Source organism: Ostrea edulis, chromosome 4 (assembly GCF_947568905.1).
Source record: "Ostrea edulis chromosome 4, xbOstEdul1.1, whole genome shotgun sequence".
NCBI lineage: Eukaryota > Metazoa > Mollusca > Bivalvia > Ostreida > Ostreidae > Ostrea > Ostrea edulis.
The window spans coordinates 29455164-29468394 of record NC_079167.1 but is presented as its reverse complement, the minus strand read 5'-3'; the positions used below and the strand labels follow the sequence as shown (position 1 = coordinate 29468394).

Genomic DNA, 13231 nt, shown 5'->3' with positions numbered 1-13231 from the left:
CATTTCATGAACAATTATTATTATTATTATTATTATTATTTTTTTATTTTTTTTTTTTTATTTTTTTTTTTTTTTTTACATCTAACAATGAAATCTACCACGGCACGTGCGTTACAGTACTATGATGAACAACTGAAATCTGTAATCAATTGGAAGACAATTCAAAGATCGCAAAAACATTGAAGGGCAACATTTCACGAATTGTTTAAATATCCATATACTCTACTGGTAGATGCTGTGTAGTAAACTCAAGTCTCTTTTAGACGTTTCTTTCATTTTTTAGATGCATATGTTATTATATTGTATTTTCGTTCAGTATACATGTATAAGAATGTTCTTGTATTTCAAATGATTTTTTCATGATCATGAAGTATATCGGGCGCAATGAAACGACGGTACGGGAAGAGCATTGGTCGCAAAAACCTATAACCGGGAGATAACGACTACAGAGATAGAGAGGATGTTGACGTATATTAACCACTGGCGGATCCAAACATTTCTGAAGAGGGGGTCCAGTAAAAGGCTGGGGATCTGGGGGCTATCTTGACGCCCCAGTTGGTTAAGGACAAAGCCTTTGGTGAGGGCCCAATTACCCAAGCCAGTAGAGGGCGTTAACTACTCCTGATAATTAGGATATATGCGGTTTTTTTGTTCGATACAAAGCAAAGAAAGATATGTCATTGTGTGTTGAAGCAAAATGTCTTTTAGAATTGAAGGTATTTCAGTTGAAAATTTAAATTTCGCCTTTGTAAACAAACTTTGACAGTTGCTTCAAACTTTAGTTCCTCCACGTTTCTCTATCAGCCAATCAGAAACAATACCAATTTCTCGGTAAGCCTCGATTTGAAATTACAAAATTAGAATAGTAATCGTACCCGGCGCACCAGCACTGGATACGCTACTGTTAATGTTCCTTTAGATGAACTTACTAAGAATGTATACTAGTGTACTAACTATAATATGCACTAATACATGACCTAATACTGCGGTATCACGTACTGCAATTGTTGCCCTAACAGGTACACTGTACATAGAACTGGATAATCTACATCTATGACAATTATCATGGGATTCTATGGACCATATACGGTCGAAGAATTTTTAAAAAGAAAAGTAAAGGTTTTTTCGTTTGGATAAAACGTCTAATCTTGTATATTATGAAGCCATTAGTGTCATAAAAATACAGCACATGCTTTCAAAAATAGGTTTATATTGTACAAAGTATCGTGACTTGTCAGTTGATTTCACATGAAATTGTGAAATATTGTATATTTGTATAAATACTTATGTGTATTTTCTCAATACCTTTGTACTATTGGTAAGGAGAATAAACATTTATGATGTCAAAAAGTCTAGTCTTTAATTTATCGAAATTATGAGGAAAGTTGTTCGATTTCAAAAACTAGATAAAAAGTTCTTTGGAAGTTTTTAAAATTCACATTTGATGTACATCACTTCTGGGGAGGAATATTTTTTTTGAATCTACCAAACATTAAAGAATTTTTAATCAATTTTGAATGCGCTGGTGAAATTGTAAAGTGTCCAAATGTCTCAAAGGATCGGTCGCTATGGTAACACGATTTTGAATTCAAATGAAACGGGTGCTCCATTGGATCCATGACGAATCTATGATTATTGATTAAAAGATAGGATTATTAGCATACTGTAAGCATACTAATAAGGTAACTTCTGGTCCGGAAACCGTTGTACGGAACAAGCACCACAATGGACCAATCTGATAAAAGAGACATCACCATATCGACTGAGAGGAGGCGGACATGCAAATACGTTATAAGCCTTACTAAGAAAGCGTGCCTTGCCTAAGACAACTCAAATTAGTTTTTTTTAAGAATAAAAGGAATCTTTACTTAAGAATATCTATGTGCATGTAGCTTTATGTATATACGGACCTTGGATATTGAACCAATTAGAATACCACGGATATTGGAAGTTATTTTCCAATTTTGACTTGAAACGTACATGTACGCATGCTATTAAATCTCTGGGAACTTTTAATGTGGCATAGAGCCTTTCTGAAATGGGATAAAACCGAATAAAAGTCTAACGGCATGTAGAGGGTAATTTTCATAACAAATCCATACCGTCATCAACTAATAACAAGAGGCCCATGAGCCACAAATCTCACCTGAGCCACCTTGCACCTCCTCCTGTTCTTTAGGAGCTTTTTAAAATATACTTCTCTCTTTAATCCTATGACATATTTTGACCCCATATTATGACTCCAACCTCGCTCCTATGGAGCAAATCCACACAACCTAGGCTCTGGGACACCTCAAAATCAGTATGAACAACATGGCCTCGCTGTTATGGAGACGAGATTGTCTTCTATATGCATGTATTGTGTAAAATCTATCCCCGATTTTAGTCTCACCCTAATACCAGGGTCCGTGAAAAAAAATGAATTCTGAACGTTTATGATTTCAATCACTCACGTAGAGAATGTGAGATTGGCTGCCTTCACTGTTATGGCATATTGCCAGAGAGAGGTAAAATCAGTATGATGTAATTGTTTTTGGAGTGGCAGTATGTCCACACTCCGTAAATTCAAAAGAGGCGTTCCATGGGAGCATGATATTTCCATGTAAAGTTTTCTGATTTTTGATAAGCGTTTGATTCTGTTTATGGTCAAGCTATCATGCAAGAACGGGTATCAAAGGTAAATTATTACTAATATACACTACAGGGCATCTACCACCAAATCAAATTATGAGATTGATCCCTATTCGTTATCTTCACCTTTTGGTCCTTTGGTTCGTGACTGTGAGGTCGTGAGTGTGTGACTTCAGAAAGTCTATTGAGCTATGTGTTTTGAGTAAATTTGGTTTAATGTATGTGGACAAAAGTATCGGAACGGTTTACGTGGCGTTACACAAGAATGAAACTGTTCGCGTTATTTACGGCAGGCATTTTCAGTGTAGATACGATTTGACACTACACCTTAGGTATTTTCATAATGATGATGACTTCCTGTTTACACTAACTACGTTAGTTTTGTCGTCTGCAATCATGAAGTAAGTAAAGACCTCTCCAAACAACATGGCCTCGAAACATAAATATGCATCGGATGGTGTCAAACAGTCAGTTGCTACTTTAGTTCAGAATGGAAATTCTTTTCAGAAAGTTGCAGATATGTTAGATATGGCTAAAACATCTGTGCATCGAATTTACAGAAATTTCTGTGAACGAGGAACTGTAAAAACAGCCCCTAAAACAGGTCGCAAGAAAAGTCTCAGCGATCGTGACGGAAGGAAAATTTTACGACAAGTGAAGGCTAACAGGAAAACTCCATTGGCCGATGTGACGAATAATTTTAACAATAATGAAAACAGAAATGTATCCAAAAAGACAGTGTGGCGTTTTCTTAAGAATCAGAGGTATAGTCGATGTGTCTGTAAGAAAAAAATCAGGATTTCCCCTGTAAACAGACAGAGAAGAGTGGCATGGTGTCGAGCCAAATCAACGTGGACAAACGATGACTGGAAAAAAATTATTTTTTCAGACGAGAGTCAAATTGTTATTGGTAGTGATAACAAAGTGTATATCTGGAGAAAAAGTGACGAGGCCTTTAGACCAGAATGTATTTCACCTGTAAAAACCAAGAAACTTGCCGTGATGGTTTGGGGTTGCATAACCTATCATGGCGTCGGCACATTAACACGTGTGGAGGGGAACATCAATTCAGATAAATATATTCAAATCATAGACAACAATCTATGGCCAGTAATAGCAAGACACTTTCCTGACAATAATTATATATTTCAAGATGATAATGCACCAGTTCATCGTTCTAGGGCTACTAAAACATTCATGGAATATAACCATATCAACACGATGGAGTGGCCGGCACAGAGCCCAGATATAAACATAATAGAAAATTTATGGTTAAAGATTAAAAAAAAGATAGAGCAATCAATGGATGAGATTACCTCTGTGGAACAATTATATGATAAAATTTATTCAATTTGGACCCGTTTCGATTGTGAAACTATTAAACATTTGTACCAATCCCTCCCCAAGAGAATCACTGCAGAACGGAGAGCCAAAGGCTATATCACGAAATATTAAAGTAAGTTTTGATGAATAATGTATTTTTTGGACAGAGAGATACAAAATTGTCTTCTCTTTAAAATAGTGGCAATTTATTTATAGTATTCTTTTTGAAATATGGTTATTTTTAGCATCGAATCAAACGCGAGTATTTTTGCAAACTGGACAACGTCATAAATCGTTCCGATACTTTTGTCCACGTCATATTCTTTTCCATTTGTGTACGTATACCAATGATTTCAACACAATGTTTCCTTCTGATTAATATACTGATGATATGGTGTTTTTATTCTTTTAATCAAGTTTGCAAAATCCATTGAATCGATTGTCTACTTACTGGGGCACTTAAACACTTAAAAGTTCAATGCTATTGTTGTTGGGGGTTTTTTTTCAGAAAAAGGAGGAAAACTACAGAAAATGAGAAATGTGATCAATAATGATGTACTCGATATAGTTGACCAATATTACATACAAAATGTGCGTTTTCATCACAACAGTAAGTTCGAGGAAGAATTTTAAAACATTTTCAAGAATGTTTGACTTCTATGTTAGCGCAACTGTAACATTCAACAGTGTTATAACACATTATATGATGCTCTTGCGGTGTGTAAACACAACGGTTAGCTGTCGCGTGTTGAATCCATTATTTTTAGTAGTAAAGCTACGTTTAAAATATGGCAAAATCGATTGATTGATGATTACAAAATCTATTTTTGTTGATCAAATAACGGATTCTAGATGAAACTTTAAATGATTTTACTCAATTGTTTAATAGTGTTGAAACAGGACGATATAAAAACATCCAAAGAAATTATAAGTACTGTTGTTTGGTTTTTTGTTTTTGTTGTTTTTATATTTATGTTGTATAACTTGTATGTATGTAATTTGTCTCTCAAAACGTAGTTTTTCAAAAGAAACATATTAGGGAGTATGGGGAGGGAACTCTATGGTTTTAAAACGTTTTGTTGCTGCGAAAACCTGACAGATATATGTACAATATTGCAGAAAACATTACTTTTTATACAAGTAATTCAAGACAAGAATTTTTAACGTCATAAAATTAAAATGTATGTCAGCGTATGAACTGCGATGCTTTATACGCCGGAATATTTTATGAGTGCGTCATGAAAAGTGTACTGGCGTGAGCCGATGCTGTTTAAAACCTGATGTATTTTCAAAATGAAATGTATCTTTCATATTTACATTTTACTTTAATTTCTGTCGGAATATTCCCAGGCGTTATAGACGTTAAAATACTCATACTATATTTATCAAAATTCATACGCACATTGTTCACATTCATGATGAAATGGCTAGCATTTCAATTAATCAAAATTGGAAAAAGCATTGGAAATGTAAATATATAGTGATGAATGGTGTAACTGAAAGTTTATATAGAAATAAAGAACAATCACAGTCCCGGGAACTCGATGTAGCTCCACCCTCATAAACTCCTCAAAATCAATGGTTCAAAGTAGAAAAGTTGTATTGATTTCCACTTAATATAGGTTGATTTAATCAATAACCGAAGAAAAAATATGTCTTGCCAGTTTTTAAAGATGTAAGACATACAAAAAGAAAAGTTGAGACCAACATCAGAAAATCGCACATTTTCATTAAATAGCATGATAAAAATACATAAAACCTGGTTAAAATGACAAAATTTTAATTTTAACAGTTTAAAAAAACTGCCCCTTTAAAAATGTAGATGAATTAATTGTGGATATCAAGGAAATCGTTGTATAATATACATACAATAGAGACAAACGAGCATAGGAGTTATTGTCCTTGACGACATTTTTTGTAATACAGATGATTGATTATTTATAGAAAATATAAATCTTTTCACTGTCAAATAGTTTACCAGATTTTTCATTATACCCAGTGAATAAAATTCCATCTAAAGATATATTTCTATCATGCACAAATTTTAATGAAATAAAGATTTTGCAAAAACGTATGACGTCACACGAGGGTGGAATTACTTTATAATGTAGAATTTAAAAAAAAAAAAATCTTCCTATAAACAATAGTTTGTTTAAAAGAAGACATTTTTTTTTTCAATTATAGATATTTAAAACGTCGAGTGCCTGTGTTCGCAGACCAGGAAGAAAGATGTGCAACATGACAAAGTGATTAGTGTAATCATTCTGAATTTACAGCAGCCAGTCTTATGCTTGAAATTCCGCACTATTATGGATACTTGACTAATATTTATGACAATGAGAAACATTGCGCATTTACATACCATTTTCATGTCAAGATAATTCTTTTTGCAGAAAAGAAATCAATCTTGTCTTAAGAGTTATATGCTGTCCGATGTATTTTAATCAGTAGCGCATTGTTTAGTTGTGTGACAGTACACGAGATCAATACATGTCAAATATATGTGATTGAAAGCATTTCATTTGTGTTAACTCAAAACTGTAGCCAGGGAATCTGTTTACATAACTGCGGAAAATTCCGTGGAAAGGCGAAGTCTGTTTGGAATCTTGCCCCGAATGTTTTGATTAAATGAAAATCCCCATGAGAGAGAGAGAGAGAGAGAGAGAGAGAGAGAGAGAGAGAGAGGGAGAGAGAGAGAGAGAGAGAGAGAGAGAGAATTTACTTGTACGGTATGGGATTTTGACATCGATTTGAAATCTGGATGATTATCACCGAAAAATGTTTCTGATTGCTCGGCGATCATTCTCCATAACATTACGGCTTGAATCCTGTGATTTCATTGATAGCCATCACATTAAATACGAATCAGATGATTGACTATGCATGTTAAAGCGTTACTTTATAATTCATGTTAATAGCTATAATAACGACACGATGCACGTTTTATCTAACTTGTCCATAGCACATTGGGAGAGAGAGAGAGAGAGAGAGAGAGAGAGGGGGGGGGGAGGGGTCCGCCAGTGTGCAATGTAGCACAAATGTTGTTACATTTTTAAGCTAGAATCTTCACATAAACTTTAGTATTTACCACATGACACTATCACTGATCATAGCACCGAAATCATAATAATTAGAATGAATTTAAAAAAAGTAAAAAATAAAAACCAACACAAAACAAAGCACACAAAAAAAAAAACTCAAAAAAAAAACAACCCCAAAACAACAACAACAACAAAAAATCAGCCTAACATTCATGGAATATACGTATACTTACAGTGCATATTGTCATATGTTTTACGATTAGTGCGAAAGAAAATACAGAATGGCTTTATGACAGAAAAATGGCAGATTTGGGATCAAAACCTCTTTCAAAAGCCAAGGGCAACAGAAATTCAGACGTGTCTAGAATATTCGTGGGTGGGTTTTTTAGGACAAAAAACCGTTTAAATTTCCCGGAGAAGGAGCTGAGGCGCCATTCCGCCAACCCAACTAGCTATTACAAAAATGTAGAGCTTGAAATATTCGTCATTCGTTTCAATTAACATTTCCAGCTAACACTAAAGCACACTGCCGAATCGATAGAAGAGCAACGCAGCTTGGAAAAAAGTGACAAAAAAACTTATGGGGTTTTCTTGCACTTCGCATACGTAGAAATCGATCTCAGCTCTAAAAACAGTGACGTTTTGTGGAAATATATACATGTATGTATCTACATGTATCGGGGTTTTTCCTTCGCGTATTTCAATTAAATTAATGGCGGATCCAGAAATTTCTAAACGAAGGGGGGGGGGAGCAGTAAACGACAGGGTATCTGGGGGGGGGGGGGGGGCTGTTTGGAGGTCCCCAGTGGGTCTAGGGTGAGCTATAGTTTTGCCCTGGACGGAGCTGAGGGAACAAAGCTCTTTGAAAGTGCTGAGTTTTGACAAAATAAAAACAAATATTTTAGTGTTTTTTCTAATGTTTCTATAGAAAAAATATCATATAAATTGTGAAATGGGGCTGCGTGTACTCGGCGCTAGATCCGCCACTGACTATACACATATCTATTTGCTTTACGTATTTCAGTCTTTCTTATCATTCTATCCAATAAAATTTTTACATCGCAAATTTTCTCTAAACTGAAAGATTTCTCCAAACTGAGCCCCCGGTATCTTTTTAGATAGATAAGAACATGGTTTAGCATGATTAAGCAAATTTGTTTACAATCAGTATACATTGTAGGAAAGTTATATTGCTAAAACTTATGATTTGTGATATGTCCTCAACCAAGTTATTCGCTAACGAGAGGCAAACAGCAGCAGATATTTTCACAGTGTATTTGTCTCATGACATTAATCATGTTAATGTTTAAGACGTTTGTTACCTACCGAACAATTAACAGTCCGGTTATAGCAGACGGTTAACTGAATACAACAAGTGGTAATAATATTTCAGATAACTGTCGCTACTCCGTCGCATTATCACCTTTTTTACGATTATACAGATGAAATGTGTCCGTACGTTATCTATATTAATTTGATTTTCGTCATCTTGCAGACTGATAACAAAGTAGAATCTGTGAAGCGTTTTAACATAAAAATAATGCCAAAATTTGAAAACAGGACATTTTTTGTAAATTTGTTTCCAAGGATACCGTTTCCTACATTACCGATTGTAAATATCAACATATGAGAATAATGAGAAAATGGTGATAGCAAACAAGTGATAAATCTCAAAAATACTATAAAGAATACAAAGTTAAGAACAGGCCAAACTTGAACCCTCCGGAAACACCAGGGGTGGTATCGTGTGCTTTAGGAACACTAGCACTTGACCAGTGAACCTCATTTTTTTTGGAGAAGGTATTAGAAGATGAAGATTTCTGTTTTGTACCTTTAGTTTTGGGTTGGGTTTTTTTAATGTGCGTATTTAACCTTCAATGCAAATGTATACAACCAGAATTGAAAAGGAATATTTTTTTTGCGATGGTACACATTTTATTGATGTAAAATGGGGAAAATAAATATCTTTGTAAAATAAAGAGAAAAAATCTAGGTCCAATTTTCGAATGTCTGTGCCTGGGAGGAGTAAGTATTGCCTGTTAGCCGGACACACCCGCCGCAAGTCCTACATGTACAATGTACAAATGGAGTCATCCGTAGTCAAAGTCAGTATGTTATGAAAGGCCTAACAACTGGTATAAAACGCATGATCCCAATGATAGCTTGTATTTGTAAATTGAATCATTATATACGACTATGGAATTTGCGAAATGCTGATTTCAAATGTAACGAGAGAAGTTGGATTATAGTACAAAATTACAAGTATTTATATCGACAACTCTTCCGTTGTAATTGTAATTGAATGGGTACTATGGGTACTGTGAAACTGCTAGGTAATATTATCTTTTCAGCTCTCGATTTCCAATAATTGTAATAATATGATCTCATTTTTTAAAGAATGTGATGAGTCTATAGATTTTTCAAAGTGCGTTGCGATGGTTTAATGATAGGAGCTATACTTATATTTTACAATACATGCACACAGTGTATCCGGTAAACATCTATTTATAGCACGTGGAAAACAACTAAGGATACTGTTGGCGTAATAAAAAGAATGTCGAGAAGTAAGTACAGCAAAAACTCGCACCCGTGCAGAACAGTTAAAAGGGGCCTAGGCAGAGCCACTCGACCACTGGACCTAGATTTTTTCTTTTATTTTACAAAGATATTTATAACCCCCCCCCTCCCCTCCCCTTTTGCATACTCAATAAAATGTGTATCGTCGAAAACTATTCTGTTAGGTTCGAGCTTATTTATACATGTAGTTAGTACTCATACCGCCGAGGACCCACACGGGACAACAGAGAGTCTATCGGTTCAGTACATTGAATTTATCCCGTCCATTTGTTTATGAAATTTGAAATTAGAACGAAAACATAGTGCGGTATCAGAAAATGGCGATTATGTTTCGCACCTTTACATTCCATTTTTCTCAGTGTGCGTGTTTTTGATCTAGATGTATGGATATACAATCAAACGGTATAGTTTTCGATGGTACACGTTTTATTGAGTATAAAAGGGAAGAAAATAAATATCTTTGTAAATTAAAAAGCAAAACATTTAGGTATAGCCGAGTACCAGTGATAAAACATGACAGAATATCGCAATACAAACTGCGTGTCAGGACCTTAGAAGAGTATCTATTGTTGTAAATGTACCGGAAAATGAAATATGGTTTGGATGTTGAGTGTTTTCATTTGGTATATATATATATATATATATATATATATGTGTGTGTGTGTGTGTGTGTGTGTGTGTGTGTGTGTGTGTGTGTGTGTGTGTGTGCAGGTCTTACTGGTAAGGTATCAGCTATGTAGTAAAATGTACATACGTATTGATTTGTTATATGTCATGTGGTATGTTGTAGATACTGATTTGGTATATGTCATGTGGTATGTCGTATATACTGATTTGGTATATGTCATGTGGTATGTCGTATATACTGATTTGTTATATGTCATGTGGTATGTCGTATATACTGATTTGGTATATATTATGAACTATATCGTACATACTGATTTGGTATATATTATGTACTATGTCGTACATACTGATTTGGTATATATTATGTACCATGTCGTACATACTGATTTGGTATATATTATGTACTATGTCGTACATACTGATTTGGTATATATTATGTATTACATATTAGTTTGGTATGCATCCTCTAATAAGCTGAATATACTACATGACAATACTAAACCAGTAGGAACCGAAGCCTGAAAGTAGTCTTGAAGGAAGGTGTTTTTTGTCCCTCTACATGTGATCTACATAGCATGGCTTCACTTTTCAGGATTCACAAATATCGATCTATGGATGGGCCAGTTAATTTGTACTATATCAATATAAAAGCAATTCGCCTTTCAGTCCAATTTCATACATGGTTGTTTGAGCCCATATAATGTCTTATGGGATATAAAAGAATACATTTTTCTGTTTTGAAGATGAGAAATTGTCATTTAAAATGAGATTAGATCAACTATTGTTGAAAGCCAACACAGCAATAGATTTCCTTTGGGAACGGAACCGCACGTTGGTTTTGATGCGGAAACAAACTTCATAAATAGCAGAGAATAATAAAACGACCTGCAGAACAAGGGTCATCACAAGGTCAACGATTGCGTGCTTTTGATGACGGTTCATAGTTTTTAGCTTCTTTTTTTATATCATAGTTGAAATCTTCTGCACCCTTAAGATTTCTTTATCAGAACTTAATTAGCCTTAGCACACTCCGCGCGTTTTTGGTTCGCGTGTATGAAAAATAAAATCCACAAAATGAAATAAGAAACTTGACAGCATTGAGCATTTTTGAAGGTAGACTCAACTTGGAAGTAGTATGCATTGCACACGTTTGAACACACGCACACGCTTCCAATATTGTCTGGCATATACACGTGCTTGAGTTTGGCGCTTCTTCACAACATGCTCTAGGAAATGATGGAGGCTGTGACGGCTGACGATAGTCATCAAAAAGAGAAATATATCGTGATGGCTGAGCATCGTCACGATATAATACAGATTCAATAATCTACACAAGTAGTAGAATAATGAAAATATCATGAAACCGATTGATTTCTCTACTTCTTCAAGAGTATTATATGAAGAGAGAGAGAGAGAGAGAGAAAGAGAGAGAGAGAGGAGAGAGAGAGAGAGAGATCATACTTGGTAATACTTACAATCGCTCTTTCCCTTGACGCCTAATGTGTATCCCTCCTCACACATTCGCCAGAGACCCCCGTAAAATCCCGTGATGTGCACGTCCGTCCCTGAAGCATTGTGAACCAATGTAGAACTAAATTCAATATAAACCCAATTAGTACTCCCGACTGCAATGATTTGAAATAAAAATGCTAGCACAGTTGCAGCCGTGGACCCCCAAAGTAGCCGTTTCTCCCAAACCAGCATGGCAGCCATTGTAACATTAATGGTGATAAGAGTTTTCGAGAAAATCTCCAAAAAATTTCCCTCACATGTGTACAAGCATTTCCCGAAATTAATTCACTTTTCGTACATTAAACTACTTTCAGCACAACTGACCACCGCCTCTATTGAAGATCCTCACAACCTACGAGTGAAGACGGGAGCCGACAATAAGCATGTAGGTATATTTAGATGTGTAAACATGGAGGCCAGATGATAGGCGTTATCGCTCAGGCATCCACAGAGACATGACGTTTGCTTGAGTTACATTATTAGTACAACACTATTGCTGATGCAGTCACTAGTCTAATGAAAACCAGTCGCGAATTTCTTCCATCTTCCGCTCCATGACGCGAATTTTACTCGCCAGTTGTCTCATTGCACGATGCTCCATTGGGGTTTTTATTAGATCTCTCTGCAATGTAACTTATTTAATATTTGATGTGATCACTAAAATAACCAATGCCCTCTCTCTCTGTCGACATCCACGCACTCATGGAGAGAAAGCGAGAAAAATCTATATGAATAGGGAAAATGTTCATGAAATAGCGGTGTGTAAACACTGAAGGCCGGAGCGAAATGGTTCAATTACTGGAATTTAATACCGAAGGTTTCACATTGCATCAGGACTCTCAGTAGTACAACTCGATAAGACAAACAGATGTCTCTGAAAAATGGTCAATAAAAGCAACATATAGTAGATGCTTTGCCATCTTTGATTCTACGTATCTGATTTATCAAAGCCGTGGAATAGTAAATACTGCGGTGAATCACAACAGATGTTCTCAATTTTAAGTATCGAGGCGAAACATGATGTTGATTAATTGCTGCATGCTATTACCTTCTTAGTATGTACATTAATAACATAAGCATATCACAATTTTTTTTTAAAAATCTTCATGCGTAAAAAAGTTTTATCACGACAGCTGTAAAGTTTGAATTCTAAGCATGAAAACCATTTATAAGCGCAAAATAATTCGCAATCATTGCGTGGTGTTGTATTTGATGCAAGGTAAATATTTATATTGGCGTTTTGTTTGAAATCGCAAACGGCATTAATAGCAAGACTTAGATGTAAGTGTGCACATGTAGGTACTACCCCACTCCTTGCCTGTTAAATGTACCTGTATTTAACTGATGTCTTGCTTCTGCAGTACAAGCATTTGGATTTATTGGACACAAATGATTCATACAGGAAAGAATACCAACAGCTCCGCTAAATAACGACCACCTCTCTATATCATTTTCGTGATTCTAGGAAGTTCTTAAAAATTTGATGAATGCTATGTGTGTGAACACCCCATTAACGTACA

The 13231-nt window shown here is 35.3% G+C and overlaps 1 protein-coding gene across 1 annotated transcript in view; it reads right to left on the bottom strand.

The window, feature by feature from the left end:
- Nucleotides 1–12717, bottom strand: part of LOC125671788 (epithelial membrane protein 1-like) — a 39549-nt gene extending 26832 nt beyond the window's left edge. Inside the window, exon 1 of the mRNA XM_048907698.2 lies at nucleotides 11675–12717. Coding sequence (XP_048763655.2) covers nucleotides 11675–11912 — 238 coding nt within the window. The 5' untranslated portion in view covers nucleotides 11913–12717. The remainder of the gene's footprint in view (nucleotides 1–11674) is intronic.
- Nucleotides 12718–13231: the final 514 nt, after the last annotated feature.